The sequence below is a fragment of the Rattus rattus genome, chromosome 16, assembly GCF_011064425.1.
Source record: "Rattus rattus isolate New Zealand chromosome 16, Rrattus_CSIRO_v1, whole genome shotgun sequence".
Classification (NCBI taxonomy): Eukaryota; Metazoa; Chordata; class Mammalia; order Rodentia; family Muridae; genus Rattus; species Rattus rattus.
The window spans coordinates 2,432,933-2,453,702 of NC_046169.1; the positions used below are offsets into that span (position 1 = coordinate 2,432,933).

At 43.3% G+C, this 20,770-nt stretch overlaps 1 protein-coding gene across 1 annotated transcript in view; it reads right to left on the reverse strand.

Annotated features, from left to right (window-relative positions):
- Elavl1 (ELAV like RNA binding protein 1) overlaps positions 1–20,770 on the reverse strand; it is a 43,880-nt gene that overhangs the window by 12,406 nt on the left and 10,704 nt on the right. The window contains exons 2-4 of the mRNA XM_032887253.1: positions 14,169–14,356; positions 6,763–6,866; positions 3,200–3,353 (exon numbers count right to left, since the gene is read on the reverse strand). Coding sequence (XP_032743144.1) covers positions 3,200–3,353; positions 6,763–6,866; positions 14,169–14,340 — 430 coding nt within the window. The 5' untranslated portion in view covers positions 14,341–14,356. The remainder of the gene's footprint in view (positions 1–3,199; positions 3,354–6,762; positions 6,867–14,168; positions 14,357–20,770) is intronic.

The window sequence follows — 20,770 nt, forward strand, 5'->3', positions numbered from 1 at the left end:
TCCTGCCTCTGTGAGCTCTTATGTGCCTAAGCTGTGCTGTATCTGGAACACTGCTTCCTTGGTGTCTTCCATCCCCAGGGGCCATCACTGTGACTCCACTTCCACAAAGTTCCTTGAATTGGGTTTTATTTTTGCTGGTGTTTTCAGGATTAACAACAGAGACCAAAAATTGGCACAAATTCCAGATACGTGAACTAACTGAATTCACAATTATGAATAAAGCCAAGAAACAAAAATAAAGAACATAAAAATTAAGTTCTACTGACTGGATGTAAAGATCATTAAAAAAATTTTAAAAAGATCTATTTATTTCTATTTTATATACAAGGGTGCTTTTGTCTGTGTGTATGTATGTATACCAGGCTGTGTGTAAGTCACCTGATCAGAAGAAGGCATCTGATCCCTTGAACAGGAGCTGCAGACAGCTACGAGCTGCCATGTGGATGCTGGGAACTGAACTGGGTTCTGAGTGAGTAGTGAGCACACTTAACTGAGCTATCTCTCCAGCCCCACGTGTGAAGACTCTCAAGAGAACATCCTTTTCTTTTTCAGAGCTGGGGACCGAACCCAGGGCCTTGCGCTTGCTTGGCAAGTGCTCTATCACTGAGCTAAATCCCCAACCCCCATCCTTTTCTTTTTTAAAAGGCAGGGTTCTACCATGTAGCCCTCTACAGCTTCAAGCTCACTGAGGTCCACTTGCCTCTGCCTCTACTGTTGGGATTCAAAGCTTGTACTATCACATCTGTTTGTTTTTTTTTTTTTTTTTTTAATTTATTCAGGCACTGTAGGTACATGGTATGCATAGCCATACAAGCAGGTATAACACTCATATATATAAAATAAAAATATATTTAAAAATAATTGTAGTTGTTTGAATAAGAATATCCTCCACAGGTATGTATCTTTAAACACTTAGTCCCCAGATGGTGGGACTATTTGGGAAGGATTAGGAAGTGTGGCTTTATCAGGAAGAGTTATCTCAGCAGGGGCAGGGTCTCTCTCTGCCTAGTGCTTGTGGATCACAATGTGAGCTCCCAGACAGCCATTCCCTCTGCCATTACAAACTCTAATCCTTTGAAACCATAAGGCAAAGTTCTTTTACAGTTTGCCTTTCTCAATGTTTTTATCACAGCAACAGAAAAATAAGACAATGAACAAAAATAAATTTATTTATTTACCATGTGTTTTTGTGCATGTACCTGCCACAGTGAAGGTATAGAGGTCAGAAGGTAATGTGAGGGAGTTGGTTCTCCTATCATATGGTGCCCATGGAATTTGAATATGTTTATTAGACTTGGGGGCAAATACTTTTACCTACTGAGCTACCATACCATGCTGGCCCCAAACAATACTGTTACTTTTTTCAGTACTTCAGTTGGGAGCTGGGACCTTATTCATGGTATGATGCACTCTACCACAGTGCCATGGTCCTGCCCTCAGTTTTTTGAACATCAAGTCTCTTTAGATGACTTTATTGGTAAGGGGGCTAGGAAAGGGAGCCAGTCCTGCCATATCCTTCCTGCTTACACTGTGGTGTTCTTTACTACAGTGGCTGAGAACAGCAGGGAAGATCAAAGGAAAAGAATGAAATCATCCTGCGTTCATGGCTAATTAGGGGAAGGGGCTGATATTACAAAGTCCCTGGCTGCCTATAGAAGTGACACTTTCTGCATGGTCCACTTTGGCCCAACTATGCCAAAGAAGCAGAGGGAGACTCTAGGAAAACTGTTGTTGGAAATTCAACAAGCCCTTCAGGGACTACTGATAACTTGCAAATTGAGATTGGAGTTCCTGCTAAGTAAATACTATTTCTCAGCCTGCTGCCCATTCAAAGCAAAGAGCACAATGGTATGAGGAAACCTAGGTCTTTTGGCACAGGTTGCTGGAAGTAAGTGTTTACTTCAGGCTATAGGCCACACCCAGAGCCCCTGTGACATGCCAGGTGCAGGTACCTGGGAAGCCTGCAGTGAGCCTGAACTTGAGAGTGTGGCGGCATCTTCCTTTCTTCAGGCTCCCAATGTGATCCTGAAGTTGAGGTAAGCTACCTCAACCAGGCAGGAAAGGTACAATAGCTGGCATGCATGCCTCCTCCAGAGCACATAGCTAAGGGGACAAGGGTCAATGCAGTACCATACCAGCCCTGCTTGTCACAAAGTGATGTGCAGCCACATAGCATTCCACAAGTTCCTCCAAAGTGAAGGTGCCCCACAGTGAGGTAATTCTATGGCTAAGCCACCCACAGCCAAAGGGTGGGACAAAAGGTCTATAGAGGAAAAAGTGAAGAGGGAGGAAAAAGAAAAACACCAACCCACCCACCTACCCACCCACCCACCCACCCACCTACCCACCCAGGCTTTGCTCAGTTTCTGAACACACTCTTCCTTTCTGGTGCCAACGATTTCGCATCCCTGCTGAGGAATAGTCATGTCCCCAAGAGGAGCTGTACTTATCATTTGACTGGGAATGTTTTGTTTTCAAGTAGCAGATAGCTGTGTTGGGACATAGCTATGGGCATGTGTCCGTGTCCTCAGCATGAGTCCAGGAGTTCCACACACAACTTGCAGTTCAAGTCTATACTGAGATGTTCTGGGAGGCACCTGCCAAGTAGCCAGGATGTCAGAGACAGGAATTGACTGCTTTCTCTGGAGAGGAACATCCCAATCATGAAGACTAGAGAAGGCCCATCTAAATAGCCAATGGTGTTGCTTCAGAGTACCACAAGGTAAGTTCTTGGGACTCTTTAAGAGGAGATACACTGACACTTCATGTACTTATAGTAAGAACTTCACGGGACAAGTAAACAGAAACCTTTCCAACTATTCCCAAGCCAGCCAAAGTTATCTGGGTGCCTAGAGAAAGTGCCAGAACATTGATGTCTTTCCTAGCCTAATCTTGGGTGGCCGCTGCTTGTTTGTTTGTTTGTTTGTTTGAGAGACTATCTATGTCTGTCCTGGCACTTCATATACAAACCAGGCAGAACATGAATCAGACCCACCTGCTTTTACCTCAAGTGCTGGGACTAAAGGAATGCACCTGTCTGTCTCCCAGGACTCTTTAATGACATTTTACTTTCCTAGCCCAATTAAATAAAAACCAAGAATTGTCATGTCCAACTTGTCCCCTTTTGGAGGCTAACTATTGATATCTCCCTATATTCCCTAGAACAGCAAGTCTTGGGCTCAGAGTATCCTGTGTGTACCTGTGGTCTGGTCCACAAGGACCCTGGAGTTGATGATTCGCCCAAACCGAGAAAACATGTCTTCCACATCCTTCTGAGTCATGGTCCTTGGAAGCCCACTGATGTACAAGTTGGCATCTTTGATAACCTCTGAGCTTGGGCGAGCATATGATACCTTAAAAACAAACAAACAAACAAACACAACTCAGAATTAGAGGCTACATGTGGCCAAAGCACCATAGGAAGTGATCTGGTGTTAGGAAAAGCCAATGTGTGTGTGCGAGTAATTGCACACACGACAATCTTTTGCAATGACATTTTCTGATAGCTCACTGCAGGCCAGCAGAGAGCTCAGACACCTTGTAGCGTTTTCTCAGTTCGTCCTTAGCATTTCTATTATAAGCAGGAAATTATTCCTATTACATAAAGATGAAGAAACTAAAAGCCCACAGTAGTTGGGATTCAAGCTGATGTTGCCTGATGAACATAAGACCTAGTATTGTCATCTGCAAGGAATTTGTGGTGTGGCATACAAGAGCTGAGCCCTCCTGGAAAGGCTGTAATAATCCTCCGCCAACAAGTAAGCACATTAAAAAATGGCTGCCTAAGATTGGGGGTGGGGGTTTGTAATCAGCATTTGAATCCTTACTGTTGATGACTGTGCTAAAAGAAAGGAAGGGAGGGAGGTCCCAAAGGCAACAGCAAGGAAAGATCCTGGGTGCTTCCCTTGTAGAGGCAATGCAGGCAGCAGAGACCTCAAAGATCACAAAAGAAGACGACAAGGCTGTCCCCTGGAGAAACAGGACAGTTAGCAGGAGAGAGGCCCCGTAGAGAGACGCCCTACTAAGATGGGACACAAAGCTGAGTCAGGATGCTGGGTACAGAGAGGTATGTGTGGGTGAACCAAGTACTGTAGAAATGGGGTGGTGGGGAGGGAAGAACACAAAACTGCTTAAACGTGTCAAGGAGCCAACAACCTCTTGGGTGACACCAGATTAGAAGTATAGTAAGGCATACCACGACTACTGGGGAGCTGCAGGGTGGGATCTTTGAGGAAATGGAGCTGTGTACAGTGGATGATGCTTCCCCATTTGTTTTCAGGCCACTGGTACCAAGGTCCAGCCTGTAGAGCAAGAGCTCTGTGGATATGTGCACTCTATAATCGAATGTGACTGTTCTGCCTTGGTCCACCTTCCCTCTGCATAGATGCTTAGTGTCCATGTCCACCATCAACACCCCTCAGAATACCCATTTATTCCTGCAACTAAATGTTTTCGGCTTTACCAAAACCTTTGGTGGGAAAGGGAAACATCAAATTTTGGGCAGGATAGCTCAAGGAAGAGGCGGCCTTCCCCACCACCAGGGCTGTCAGCTCTTTTTGGCTTTCTCAGGATAAGACTGGGTCAGCAGGGGACAAACTGTAGTCATAAGTGGGAGAGCTGAGGATCAGCACTAGCTGTACACTTCAGAGCCAAATGCTAAGGAAAACGTCAATGCTAATGTCCTGTAGGACCAGAACCCTGTTTGTCTTTTGTCTTTAGGCACTGCCAAATTCAAAGTCAAACCTGAGAGCCATACAGAGACATTTGGTACTGCTATGTGTGTACAGACCCTTTGTGCTGTTCCATGGCACTTTAAGGACCGTCTATGCTCTCAGCAACTCTTTTTCTTTAGTGTCAATCCGGGGCTTTCCTGTCCTGATCTTGAGAAATCTGTGAGTGGCTGAACTATATACGTGTCCAATTCAGACTCATATGGTTAAATTCTAACCTGCATGATCACAGAATGTGATCTGGTTTGCACAGAGATTTGGTTAAGACAAAGTCACACATGGAAAAGCTGGGCTCCTAGTCCCATATAATTGCACACTTATAAAAAGGGTAAATCTGGACCCAGGGAGATACACACAGGCAGAATGTCACATAGAAATGGAGGCAGTGAGCATGGGGATGCCTCTGTAACCCAAGGAATGCCATGGATTGCCAGAATTTAAGGGAGATGCTTTTTGGTGATCCTTTCCAGGTTCCTTGGAAGGAACCAACTCTGCTGACCCCTTGAACTAAGACTTCGGAGCAGTGACTAGTCTCTTTTATTTAGGACATCTGGACTGGGATACTTGTACCTTCCCTGAGCAAATGGTTGGCACAGACCTGTTACTTACTTGCTGCATAGCTCCCTCTGTCCCTGTACTATATAGACCACAGTCTCACACACTGTACTTTACTCATTAATTCCACGAGGGTGAAACTTTGATAATCACTGTTCCATTCAGCACCCAGAACAGAGTTGGGGGAATACTGGCATTGAGTTAAAAACACTCACTGAATGACTCAACCACAGTCCCTTGTGATATGAACACATATAAAGAATTCCAGTGCTCCAGCGATGGGGGCGGATGAAAATTCAAGGTCAGTATGGGCTGTATAGTGAAATCCTATAAACAAACAAAAAAAAAAAAAAAAAAAAAAAAAAAAAAAAAAAAAAAAAAAAAAAAAAAAAAAAAAAAAAAAAAGCAAACAAACAAAAAAACCCCAAACCCCCCCCCAAAAAACCCCCCCCCAATAAAAAAACCCAAAACACAACACAACACAAGAATAAAAACAAACAAAAACCAAAATAGGTAACTCAAATAAATGGACCATTTCCCTAGGGCTCTGTGCTGTGATTTAAGTTTTAGGCACTTATTTTGTGCTGAGAAACTGCTAAACTGGTGTTAAATGCCAGTGCCAGAGTATTCACTCTCAAGCTCCAGCATTTGCCCCTCTTTCTGCCCCACCCTGGAAAAGCCATTTCACTTACTGGAGAGGAAAAAGACAAGCCAGCTTCCCATCCTAACCTGAGTCTCATGCTCTATGGAGCTGTGATAAGGAACCTGACATGCTATGTGGGAGGATCTAACCTACGATTTCCTCTTTTAAGTATGAATTATGTGAATTACGTGGCCTGTGGATCTGCACCTGAGCCTGATTAGTCCATCTCCTCACTGTAGTTGCCAGTGTGTCACAGAGAAAAAAAAAATAGATGGTTAGACACAGAAATGCAGAACCCTTCACACTGACCTCTGCAACCAGAGTACAACACCAGGACCAATGATAACACAGCAGATAAGTTAGCTATTAAGAGCTGTGATCTGAGGCCAGTTAGGATATACATACAAGTAAAGCCTTCAAATTACCACCGGAGTGCAGTGGCAACAGGTAGGGGCAAGTGAGGGACAGAATATGCCTGGCTTCTGGGTCTCTCAGTACAGCTGCTCTTGCTTGGTGCCCCATTCATAACTAACACATCTAGCACCTGTAGGTACTGAGTCTACAATACTCTTTACACCTTTTTTTTTTTTTTAAAAAAGATTTCTTTTATTTATATGAGTCCACTGTAGCTGTGTTCAGACCCACCAGAAGAGGCATCTAATCCCTATTACAGATGGTTGTGAGCCACCATGTGGTTGCTGGGAATTGAACTCAGGACCTCAGGAAGAGCAGTCCAGTGCTCTTAACCACTAAGCCATCTCTCCAGCCCCTACAATATTCTTATACCCATTCTGGTCTAGTTAAGACTTTTCCTCCACATCAACATCTCTTTACCTTAATGGTTTTGGACTGAAGCCTCAAGCCGTTCAGTGTGCTGATTGCTCTCTCTGCATCTTTTGCAGTAACATAGTTCACAAAGCCGTAGCCCAAGCTGTGTCCTATAAGAGAGAATATGACATTGTTAAACGGCTTCCAAAGAACAGATGTAAGGGAGGTACATGGGCAAGGTCAGAAAAAGAAAAGATAGGTTAACACAGCAAAATGCCAAGGGAGGTACACTGGGGAACCAGTCTTAAAATAGTGTTAAACATTTTCTGTGCAAACTTATACATCTTTGAAACTAACAAAGGTAATCTGTAATTAAAAGTTTCTTAAAAACTGGACCAGTGAGAAGGCTCAGACAGTTAAGTGCTTGCTGCCAAGCCTGATGACCTCCTAGGTTCAATCCCTGGGCCACATGTTAGAAGAACTGAGTTAAGTTAGTTTCCGACATAGAAGCTATTGTGTATGTGCATACACACAAAACAGAGAGCTTGTTTCTCAAAGAGAAAAAAAAAAGTAACGATATCTTACTGACTGCATCTTGTGAAATGTTGGCTAACAGTCCCAAAGCTGCTGGCTGTACTGTGCAGTCTGACAGAAGAGGAGGCAGTGGCCAGTGCCATAGTCTGTTAATTTCTGAAACCTGAATTCCCACAGAGGGAAGGCCTCCTGGGTTCTGGCACCATCTAGTACTGGTTCTCTTTCTTTCCTGAGTATAGAGAAACAGGACTCAGTGGATGGTGGGGAAAAGCTGAACTAATAAGTGGCCTTGGCCACAGGTTCATAGCCTGGCCTAGCTCCTCCAGCTCTTCCTGGCAGCAGAGCCCACTATAATAACGTCACCAGCATACATCTGGATATGAGAGGTGAGAGGCATGAAAACTGGGGTAGCAACAAAAGATCCCAATGTCCTCTTTGTGAAATACTCAGGACAGGCAGGAACACGCATCCCTGGGTACCTGGGGAAGGGCATGGCATGTAGGGAAAGGCTCAGGAAGAGGAAGCTACTGGAGTGCTTGTCAGGAAGGAACCTTAGGATGTCTAGCCTTGACAAACTTGATTCACATCCTCCTAGTTCATGCAGATACTTCATTCTGTTCTGGGTACCTGAAAGAGCAGCTGTAGGACAAACCTATTGGAGGCAGACTTTTGTGCTGAGAACCCAGGAAGCCACCTCCTTTGCTGCTAACAAGACCTGAACAAACCAAAGAACCTATTTTCTTTGAGTTGCATTAGCACTTTTCCAGTACTTTATTTTAAAAATTATTTTTATATTTATTATTATATTTGTGTGTATGTGTGCACCCACGCCACAGCAAGTATTTGGAAAACAGACACATCAGTTTTCTCCTTCCACTATGTTGGTCACAGGCACAGAACTCAGGCTGTCATGCTTGGTGTAAGTGCTTATACCTGCAAGCCATCTTGTTAACTCACCCTCCTCAAATACTGCTTTTGTTTAAGACAGGGTTTCTCTGTGTAGCCTTGGCTATCCTGGAACTCAATGTGTAGACTAAGTTGGTTGAGTTCAGATCTACCTGTTTCTGCCTCTCAAACGCTGGGATTAAAGACACCGGCACCATGCCCAGGAGATACTGCATTTTTTAATGCCACTTTTAGATTTACAAAAAGAAAAAAAAAAGTTCCAGCTTGACCCTACTCCTCCTCTATTAGAAATATCTTCCATTACCATAACATATTTTAAACAGTAACCAGTACTTGTTCAATGTTAACTAAATATTCATACTTAATTCCTATGTCTTTGGGAATTAACTAGGATCCCAAACAACCTTTAGTGTCATTCCCCCCTAGTCCCCAACCCCAAAACTCCCCTGGGTAGTGTCTCAGACCATCCTTGCTTTTTAACAAAAAACAAAAGACACCCCCCCACCCCTATGTTTGTAGGTATTTAGCCTGTAGGTATATCTGTAAATTATGTATGTATAGCGTCCAGGGAGGCCAGAAGACAGTGTCAAATTCACTGGAAGTGGAGTTATAAATGATTGTGAGCTGTCATTTGGGTCTTCTGGAAGAACAGCTAATATCCTTAACCATTGAGTCTTCTCTCTAGCCCTGTCCTTGCTTTTGCTAACTTTCAGTCTGGTGGTCTAGTCTATAGCTCATGTACTGTTCCTTACCCTAGCTTGCTTTATTTTTCTTTTGTTTACTATGGTGATAAGTTTAGGGAAGAAAGGCCACAGAGGTAAAGAGCTCTCATCACATCCTTTCAAGGGCCAAGTGCATATGCTACCAACAGGGCTGTATTACTATGCACATTAGCTTAGATTACCTGGCTAGGACAGTCTGAGATGACCCACCTCCACTATCACATCGTTCCTTCCTTTTGTACATCATGCCAGATGATACTAGAAAACCAGTCTGAAATTATGTTTTCTCTTTGGGGCACAGAAACTACAGGCATTAATTTGCAATTTTTCATAACCATCCTCCGTCTCAAGAGACCCACATTTCTTTCAAAGAAATCTGTGTGTGTGGGTACACACAATGGAGCCAGAGAATGATGCAGGGCAGATTCCTTAATCACTCATCCTGCTTTTTTAAAGTTAAATGTTTATACATGGGGCTGGAGATGGTTAAGAGTACTGGCTGTCTTTCTAGAGGACCTGGCTTCAATTCCCAGCATCTACATGGCAGCTTACAACTGAATGTAACTCCAGTTTCAGGGGATCCAACACCTTTACACAGACATACATGCAGATAAAAGACACCAATCACATGAAATAAAAATAAATTCTAAAATTCACATTTAAATATAATATGTTTTGATCAATGTCTTCTATCCCCATCTCTTCCCAGGTTGACCTATAGCTCCCAGTTCCTAGAAGCATAAAGAACAAGGCAAATCAGAAAGCTGTTTTTGGCCATAACCATTGTGTAGACAGATAAACCTTAATCCCAGCACTTGGGAGGCAGAGGTTGGTGCATCGCTTGAGTTTGATGCCAGCCTGGTCTATAGAGGAGCTTCCAGGACAGCCAGGGCTACACAGAAAGACTCTGTCTCAAACTACCCGACTCTCAACCCCTGCCTCCCACAAAAAGAAGAAAAAGAAAGAAAAAGTGGGAACTTTTGCTGAGGGTAAAGAGACACACTCATCTATGGGTATTATAGGTATAGAAAACAAAGGGGTATAGGGAACAAAGTTTGGGTTTTCTTTGTTTTGTTCTTTAAATTTTGTTCACACTTTCCCTCCTATCAGATTCTCCCCACCTGCTCAACTCCACTGTTTTTAAAAAATGTGCACAGGGGTTCCAAGAAGACTTTACTGGGAATCACAGGATACAGGTGACAGAGGGACCACAGAAAAAGTAAAGGACAAGAAGGGTGTTTTAGAGAAAATAGAAAGGTGGGCAGCAAGCAGATGGAGATGATAGGCTTCCCTAGAAACGCAGGTCAGCACATGAGCTAACACAGCTTGCTGCATCAGCTGGCAGAGGAGGAACTCTGCATGGCCCAGGGCATTGATGGTGGAAAGCAGGGCCAGTTTGCAACCGGAACCATGGGGTTCTGAGAAGGAACACACTTATTTGCTAGTTTACTACTTCCAGGAAGGCTCTATGGAAACAGCCAGTAAGCAGAATGATGTAAGGTGAAAGTCTCTGTGGAGCTTATAACTTGGATTATAGAGAGAAACGATAGGGAGAAAACTCGTTCAGATAGGAAGTACAGATCGCTCTACAGCTCGCAGTAGCATTATTACTTACAGAGGATATGCAACAAGTGTATCTAATGGTAAATTATAGGTAATTCAGGCTTTACTTCCGGCTTGTATGGTTTACTGTTTGTTCTGCTTTTTGTTGCTGCTGTTGTTTACTGTGTTTTGAGATGGGGTCTTACCATATAGCTTCTGGCTGGCCTCAAACTCAGATATGCCTGCTTCTGCCTCCAAAGTGCTGAAATCAAAGTTATTTGCCACTACACCTGGTCAGGGTTTTTTTTTTTTTTTTTTTTTTTTGGGCGGGGGGTGCTTTTAAAATGAGGAGCAAAGATGAATCATGCTGAGGAAAAAGTAGTAAAGGCGGCAAAGTGTGAAAAGGCATTCTTGTAAAAGGAAAACTGTTCAGCAGTCCTGAGAGCCAGCCTAGGCATGTCTGGAAAATAAGCAACTCAGTTCAGGCTTAGGATGGGTGTGTCAGAGGTACATCCCTATGAGATGAGAAGGAAAATACATTAACCATTAGGGTTGAAGGCTGCTTCCAATTCCACAAGGGACATATAAGACAGCTACAGGTGGCACAGTAAGCTCTGCTGTCAGGCAGATGCTGCAATGACACCTTGTACCTTATGTTTGTAGATGGAAGTGCCAATAGCAAATATAGTGACTCTAACAAGGAGCTTAACCTGGGTGCCCAGAAGCACTGGAAGCTTCCCAACCAACATAATAAACATTCTCGTTACCCTAGTCAGCCTGTCCCCTTCCTGCTGCCCAGCTGACCCATAATGTCAATTTGCAAAATGAGTATTTGGATTTGATAGTGGCAACCTCAGTGCAGTATGACTTGTTATGAAAACCCACAAGCCAACATCTTAGAGATAGAGCCACAGAAGGCATTCTCAAGTCAACAGAGCCCAGAACCTGAAGGGTTTTAGAGGAAGGGAATGAATGGGTCACATGGAAACTGATGAAGTCCCTTTGCTGCCCTGAGGAAGTCGGGAAGAAGGAAAGGGTAGCCAGTTAAGAGGCCACAGCAACAGAGTAGGTAAAGGTAATGATGTCTTCGGCTAGGATGACTCTTGTGGGAGAGGTAGGACAGGGTAATCTACAGAAGCACTAATGAATTCTGAGACTTGGTACTTCTGAGTATAGCTACTGGACAGACAGTGGTTATCAGCTAGGACAAAGACACAGAGTAAGTTCAATATGGTGCTGATCTCAGGAGAGCTATTTGATCAGGAGAGTGAGTGAACTAAACTCAGCCTGATTAACAGCTCTGGAAAAGGGCCATGAAATAGTCTGAAGCTCAAAACTGGGGAAAGGAGCAGCTGAGACAGAGAGAGTATAGCCCTGAGGGCGGACAAACATAGGAAGAGAATGTTTCTAGGAGCAAGTACACAGAGGGAATTTGACGCTGATAACCTGTAAATGTAAATGGAAGGACAACACACAGTGGTGGTTCTCATCTCATGGCTTCCTACTTCCTACAAGACTCAAGATAGTGTCTGGAGACCTACGCTAATAATGCTCACAACTCAGAAGGTGTTCTCAGTTTCAAGTGAGTGGGCAGAGACTAGAAATGCTGCCCGACAACCCCAGTGCATCGCCACATTCCAGACAGCAATACCCAGCTCCAAATTCCAAAGTGCTAGAGGACACCAGGAACCTTAAGAGTATTTGAAGCCCTGGCTCGATGATTCTCAAGAGACCCAAAGGAAAGTGTCTACTTGGATAGTTCATAGGTCATGAGTAGCCAGGGAGGAAAGGGATCAGGGGAGAGAGGAGACAGCTGGTAGTTCTACTGTGAAATACTAGGTGGTCATCAGATCTGAGTGAAAACTAGCTGAAGGCCAAAGGAAAGAAAACACAGAAAGGTTATGAAGGACGGGGTACCCACTGTGCCAATGAGTAGGTTCAGGACTACAGGTAGGCAGGCTGAGATCCAGCTAGAGAAAAAAAGACAGTTAGGCAGAGTGGTGCCACTGAATGACAGACGAACAGTGAAATGTGACAGCAGGAGAAGTAAAGTAAGGGTAGCTGAGTGTCTCAGACTGCCACTCACTGCACTGGAAAGAAAGGCTACTAAGAAGACATTATTGAGCTTAGCCGGTACCTTCTCCACAACTCCCAACACTGCCTGCAGATCAGAGAAGCCCTGTATCTGGGAATTCAAATCACTTTCTAATCCCACTTCTGCTTCTGTGGTAATCTGAATGAAACTGGCCCCTATAGTTCCTTAGCGAGTGGCACTATTAGGAGGTGTGGTCTTTTAGGTTCTATAAGCTCAGGCTACGGCCAGTAACTCAGTCCTCCTCTGCTGCCTTTAGATAAAAATGCAACTCTTGCTCCTCCAGCACCGTGTCTGCCTGCACACTGCTATGCTTCTTCAGACCCTGATGATAACGGACTAAACCTCTGAAACTGTAAGCAACCCCAATTAATGTTTTCCTTTATAAGAGTTATCATGGTCATGGTGTCTCTTCATAGCAATGAAACCCTAACTAAGACAGCTTTCTACAATGTCTCCACTTCTCCAAAACTAGTTCTTTCAGGACTAACTTTGTCTAATCAAGGAGTTCCTACTAACAATAACTTATATTCCTCTAAAATCCACAGAAAGAAATCAGGGCATGAGAACCAGGAGCTAGACTCCCAAGGACTGCCAAAGATGCTGCTGAGAACCCCTTCCACCAAAACACTGGTAGAGAAAAGCATCCAAAAGCCATTTGGGCAGGATTCCTATGCAGGACTACAGCCAAATAATTTAATATTATTCAATTAATCAATCTGCGTATTATCTAAAGTTCCCTTGTAGAAGGCATTAACCTACAGACCTAGGATTAAAAGGGGAAAGGCGTTTTAGTTTAAAGGTGTCATCTGAAATAGATGGGAGTCTAGCAGCCTAAGAGTCACACCAGAAGAGCTGAAGCACAAGGCTTTCAGGCATTTTGCATGTGATTCCAGAGATCCAGCTGGTGAAGGGTTCAATTGTACATGAAAGTCTGCATCCGCAGGGGCAGATTTGTCAGTGCTTGGCCTAGCAGGGTCCCTTCCACGTGTGGGAACTTGATCAACTTGTACAACTATTTGGCTCCATACACTTTTCAGAGCACTCCATTTCTGCTATCCTCTCATTTGTCTCCTCTCACCTCCATTCTGTACATGTGCTTTCTGTTGTTGATGTTGAGAGAGGGTCTGTCTATCTAGCCCTGGTTGTCCTGGAACTCACAGAGATCCATCTGCCTATGTCTCTGGAGTGCTGGGATTAAACACCTGGTATATGTTTTAAGTTACAAAAACTTACAAGAGCTTGGAGCTCTTTTGGTAGGAACATTACCATCAAATTTTCTCAAGATGTATTTTTTTTAAATTATGGATTTATGTGTGTGGGGGAGGTGGTGTTGTGTGCACATGTGTATGTGTGCCTATGAAGTCAACAGAGAGTATCAGCTGGAGTTACATATGTGGTAAGCTGTCTGATGAGGGTGTGAGGACCAAACTCTGTTCCTCTGCAAGAGTAACAATTGCCCTTAACTGCTGAAACATCTCTCTAGGATAGGCCCACCCCTGTCTCTGTCCAATCTTATACTGGGGCTGTGGAAAAGAGATCTGAGGTTAAAGAACAAACCTTCATTCATAACTATGGTTTCTAGCCTGCAGCTATTGTGTACTAAGGAGCTACCAGCAGAGAAGCCAGTGATTAACAGTACAGTCAACTTTCCAGAAACCTCTCAGGCTCTTTACCTGCAACTTTATCCCGAATAAGTTTTGCAGATTCAACCTCGCCAATGCTGCTGAACAGACTCCGTAGTTCCTCCTGGGTCATGTTCTGAGGGAGGTAGTTGACAATTAAATTCGTTCTCCCAATGTCATCCCTGCAGTCTTCCGCCATGTGGTCTTCATAACCATTAGACATCGTATTATTTAAAAATCTGCAAAGAAAAGTAAGTTTAGATAAATTTTAGATGTTCATCTGGGTATGCAAAGGCAAAGATAAATGACTACATTTAAGGGATTTTCTTTTCTGCACTAAAAGATCAACTACCGGGGAGATGATTCAGTTCATAAAGAGCTTGCTGGCACAAACATGGAGATTTGAGTTCATATCCACAGCACCTATATAAAAGTTGGATGAGTTGGCACAGAACTCTAATCCTAGCACAGGGACTTGGGAACACGGTAGGGGACCCATGAAACTATTTGGCCACCAGCCTAGCTGAAATCAACAAGCTTCAGGTTCAGAGACCCTGTCTCAAAAAATAAGGTGGAGTATTTTGGTAGACACCACCACACACCTTGCCACAGTCAGTGTATTCCACACTGATCCTGCCCTGTGTCTTACTGATAAGCACTGCTCTCTACAGAGTAGCTTTTCTTAGTAGCACTCAGGTGTCAGAGAATGAGGACGAGTAATATTTTTCAATATTCAAAGGCTCAAGCATTTCAATACTTGGCTCCTAGATGATGGCACTCTTTAGGTAGGTTGTGAAACCTTTAATTAGTAAAGCCACTGGGTGTGGGCTTTGAGAATTTATAGTCTTGCACTATATCCAGTTTGTTCTCTGAGGTTCCTGAATGTGGATAGAGATAGGATTTCACACTTTCCAACCCTAGCTGCCTGCTGCTACATATTCTTCATCATTATAGACTTTAAGCTCAAGTACATTTTCTTCTGCAAGTTGTTTCTGGTCATGGTGATTTAATATAATGTGATGGAAGAAGTCACTCAATAGTGATCTCTGGCTTCCACATAAACTTGTACCCCCACACACATATGCACACACCCACATGAACATACACACACCATATCCACCTACCTTCATCATACAAAGAGATCAACTATGCTTACAAATAGCTGCTTTATCAATAATAACCGAAAACAGAAATGAGTTATTAAGCCACAAAAAGGCAAGGAGAAACTAGCTAGGTAACTGTTCTAATACTGAGCCATGTCCCCAGCCTTAATTTTCCTTGTACCTGATTGGTGTTGCTCTATCCCTGAGGTAAATCCTCAGAGTTCCCAGTCCATCCATCCGTCCGTCTGTCAGTCCATCAGTGTGTGTGTGTGTGTGTGTGTGTGTGTGTGTGTGTTAGACTCTGGGATCACACCTAGGGCCTTGAGCATGCTAGGTAAGTACTCTGTCACTAAGCTACATCCCTCCCAGCCCAATAAACAAGACCTTTAAATGCATTTTTTTTTTTTTTTGGTTCTTTTTTTCGGAGCTGGGGACCGAACCCAGGGCCTTGCGCTTCCTAGGCAAGCGCTCTACCACTGAGCTAAATCCCCAACCCCTAAATGCATATTATTAAGTCAAAGAAAACAGTTTGCAATGCCACATGTATGACTCCAATTGCATGACTTATCAATAAAAGGCAAAACTACAAGGATACTACTAGATATGGTGGTCCATGCCTATAATCCTAACACTCAAGAAGGCGGAATATCTAGGCTATCCTTGGCTACATATCAAGGTAAAAGCCATCATGAGATATATGAGATCCCAACTCAACAAATAAAAACACCCACCCCGGGGTTGGGGATTTAGCTTAGCAAGCGCAAGGCCCTGGGTTCAGTCCCCAGCTCCGGAAAAAACAAAAAAACAAAACAAAAAAACCCCCACCCACCCCAAAACAAACAAACAAACAGACAAGACAGACACACACAGGGTCTGCAGGGATAGTTCATAACTTCCTGTTCTTAAACATAACCCAAATTTGGTTGCAAGTCCTCACAAGGTAGTTTGCAGTAATCTGTAACTTAACCTGACTTCTTTTAATCTCTGTGGGTAGCAGGCACGCATACAGTATAAATACACACAAGCAAAACATTCATACACATTGATGTGACTGCGGGCCTCGGTTATTACATAATATGCCAATGTTTCATTAATTGTAACAAATGGGTCTAAATGTTTGCAATAGGGAAAAGGTTGTTGGGGAAGGATATAAAAGGAATACAATTGCTATTTTTTTGAAAACTTATTTTTATGTGTATTTTTGCCTGCGTATATATAAGGGCACTTCATGTATACCTGGTGTCTGTGGGAATTATGGAGGACTGTAAACTACTGCATGGGTGATAGGAACCACATTTGGTTCCTCGAGAAGAGCAGTGCACTTAACTCACTTAACTCCTGAGCCATCTCTCTAGCCACCCACTCCTTTTCATTTTAAGGGTACATGTACTTATTGTGTATGTATGTGCATGTATATGTGTGCAGGAGCATGGAGGCTAGAGGAAGACCTGCAGGAGTCAGTTCTCCTCTTCCTTTGAACTCAGATCAGACTTAGCAGCAAGCACTTTAACCACTAAACCATCTCACCAGTTCTTTATAATCTTTTTTGTAAAACAAAAACTGCTCTACAAAAGAATTCTATTAACACAAAACAAATCTAAGTTCAACCATGTTTACCAACAGTTTTTAAAGGTAGTTTCACTTTTAAGTCAGGCTGGCCTGGAATGAACTATGTAGTTCAGGGTGGCCTCAAACAGGATGAGCCCCCTGCCTCTGCTTCCCAAGATCTAGGATTACAGGTATGAGGTTTCACACTTGGGTAAAAGGACTCTGTATGTGATAGGTGTCTAATGTAGCCAAAGATGGCCTACAACTCACTATGTAGCCTAGACTGGATTTAAACCTCTGATCTTCCTGCCCCTACCTCCCGAGTGCTATTATTACAGGTGTGTACCACGTGGTCTGGCTCAGTAAGAGGACCCTTGAAGAGAGGCCTGAAGAAACAGCTCCTTAACAAAACATGCACAAGACCTTGGGTTTCATCCCTAGTGGACGAGTATACCTATAGATATAGCTGTAAAACACCCAGAAAACAAAACAAAAAAAACCCAAAAAATCAAATGTAATCCCAGTATAACAGCTCAAGATCCTAAGAGGAAAAAGTCTGTGTGTCTCAAGAGCTTCCCAGTCCTAACTGCTTTTTCCTGTCATCATTGTGGATTACAGCTGGATACAGACAAGCCTATGATGCAACCCAACTTTGGACATCTGCTGGTCAATTATCTTCAAATGTTCTTTTTCTCTCTAAAGATACAGGTACTGGAACCAGAAAGAGATCAGGACTTCTTAGTGTGCGTGTGTGTACATGTGTGTGCATGGGGGGCGTGGGGTGGAAGAATGGGCCCACAGCTGCAGGTTCTGGGAAATCTACTTTCAGGAGCAAAGAGCCCAGTATACCTTGTCTGTAGCAGTGTCTGTATAGCTGCATCCGAGGGCACCAAGACCAAACTTTTGAAAACATAGCCAATACCTGGTTTGCTCTACAGACATTAGGGTGCAGTGGCCTAACCTGGGAGGCCCTCTGACCCCGCTTTTAAATCTATAGTCACTACTTCACACGTGCTCACTTCCTGGAGAGTTCAGTGAACAATCCACTCCTTCCTCAAGATGTGCAGACTGGATTAGTGAAAATTCAAAGCCCACAAGGCATAAGCCTTTGACTATCTTTAAAAACAACTCTGCAAAGGTTGCGTGTGGGCACACTCCTGTAATTCTAGTACTGAAGCAGTGAGGACAGGAGGATCAGGAATATAAAGGCCACCATTGGCTGGTATAGAAAGTTCAAGGCCAGCTTGGGCTACATTTAACTGTATCTCAAAAGAAAACAAAAAACAAAGAAAAACTTTTCAGAGCTAAGTAGCAGAGCACTTGCCTAGTACGCATAGGAGGCAGTAAGTTCCATGTCTAGCACCTTAAAAAAAAAGGCTTTGCCAGAGATTACATAAAACCAAACACAACTTTTGCACAGATATTTCTCTCCTACTACTTGAGTCACTGGGAGAAGGGGAATTAGACCTGTTTCCCACTCTCAACTCTCAAACAGGCAAACTAAAAATGTCCCAGTGTAGTGTTTATTATTACTCATTTAAAGCTCCGCAGGTTCCTTTTTCTCTATCAAGCATGTTAACAGGAAACCAGGTATCATAAAATTAAAAAGCTGTATGGCAAAAAGCACCAGAAACAAAGACAAGCAGCAAGAGACATCTGCTATGTATCATTTTGATTAGAGTTTGTTAGGCTGGGAAATTCACCCACCAAGGGACAGGATGTGATGATGTGTGCAGGCATTCTTGGTTAACATCAGTGTGTATGTGCCCACACACTATCAGTGTCAAGCGAGCACATTACAGGATGCTGTTAATAAAATATTCTGCAAGGCACAGGATGATACCAATGACTAAGAAGTACCTTGCCTAAAATCTCAACATTGCTAAGGCTGAATAAATTGCCTAAAATGTCAACATTGCTAAGGCTGAATAAAAGTTGAGTCAAGGCATCTACAAATTAATAATTAAAATCCAACACATAACTAGCAGAAAGGTAGACAACAATGATATAAACTACAACTTCATGATGATAGCCATTCAAAGAGATGACAAGGCCATGAGGAAAAAAAGCTCAATCTTGACTTGATGGGGAATGCCTTTAATCTCAGTACTCAGGAGGTAGTTAGGAGGATCCCTCCAAGTTCAAGGCCAGCCTGGTCTACAGAGCAAGTTTTAGGACAGTCAGGGCTACACAGAGAAAGTCTATCTCAGAAAACAAACAAACAAACAAACTCAAGTCAAACCAAACCAAACACCTCCCCCCAAAACAAACATACAAAAAACAAGCAAGCAAGCAAGCAAGCAAGCAAGCAAGCAAGCAAGCAAAAACCCTCAACCTCACGAAAAGGGAAAACTGGGGACGAAAGAGCTAATAAATGGGGCACTTGCCTAGCATATACAAAGTCAACCCTGATACCATGTAAGCTAGCACAGGGGCACATGGCTATCATGCTAGCATTTGGGAGGTGGAAGCAGGAGGATCATATCTTCACCTTCAGTTTGGAATCATCTAGGACAGTGGTTCTCAACCTTCCTAATGCTTCAACCCTTTCAAACAGTTCATCATGTTGTGGTAAGCTCCAATCATAAAATTATTTCATTGCTACTTCAATTTTGCTACTGTTATAAACCATAATGTAAATATCTGATACACAACCCTGTGAAAGAGTCATTCAACCCCGACCCACAGGTTGAGAACCACTAGACTGTATGAGACTTATTCCCCCCACAAATAAAGCAAAATGAAATGATAGGCTGTTTTACTAGTCATATAAGTAGTGGGCCACCCTGCACCTTGTCAGGGCAGCACAGTAGAGGTGGCCCTTAGTGGTGAAGACACAGGTGATCCAGCAGCATCCAAGGGTGTGAGAATGGGAGAACTGCCCAATCCTTCGATGGCTGCAGCACTTGGGAGAGTGGGCCCTGCACCCACGGGGCAGCACAGTGGATCTGGTTCTGATCCAGGTGAGCCAGCCTTGAGAGAGGGAGAACAACCCTGCCAAAGGTTGCTAACCTGAGTAGTGCTCGAAACTTCACTTTGGTTGTGTGGATACGGGATGGCTGCTCAGCTCACCCACCACCCACCCAGGTCCAGATCCAGGGCTTTGAACTGGCCTACCCCAAAACCTACATCATCTGTAACTGTCAGTGGGCTCAAAAAGGCCACTCCTGCTGTTCCAAAGCTACAGGAGCTTCATGACACAGGGTAACCACAGGATAACTGGGAGAAGTCCTGGTATAGATCCAATATTGATGATGTCACAGAAACTAGAGACCTCAAACCAGACCAACGACTCATTGCAAGTGAGGATGTTTGGACAGAGGGGTATTGTGGGGCATATTGTGACACACTATGGCTTACAAAAGAAGTTTTCTATTTTCTATGCTTTGCTTAGTTTTTTTTTCTTTTTTTGTTTGTGTGTGTGTTTATTTTCTTTTTGGGGGTACTGTAAGGGCAGATGCGAGGTTGATATGAGGACACAGGGAGATGAGTGGGACTGGACTGAATAATGTGAAACTCACAGAGAATCAATCAATCAATCTGCATCCTGTAAGAAGAGGGAACAACCTCATAGACGGACATATATAGACAGCACCAGCTTTCTGAAGGAGGGTTTGTCAACTTCTAAAAATTTTATTGTGAAATCAAACCCATGATAAGAATTTGTCTCATAGCAATGACCACATCAGTACAAGTTAGGAATCTAAAGAAAAACTCTACCTCTCAGCTTATAAAAAAGGACCAAGTGTAGCTAACATTTACATATATGTTAATAGATGGTGGATCAGAGTCAATTTTAAGTAGAAAGCACTAAAATTTAATCATAAAAAATTGTGGTCAATCTGTTAAACTGTCTGTGGTCATGAGATTTTTAAATAGATCATTACGTCAAAAACAAACAAATGAGCAAAGGCATCTGCTGAAGAGGAGAGCACAACAGAGATTAATGTCAAAAATTAATATGCACCAGGGTGCTGGTGGCACACACCTTTCACCATAATG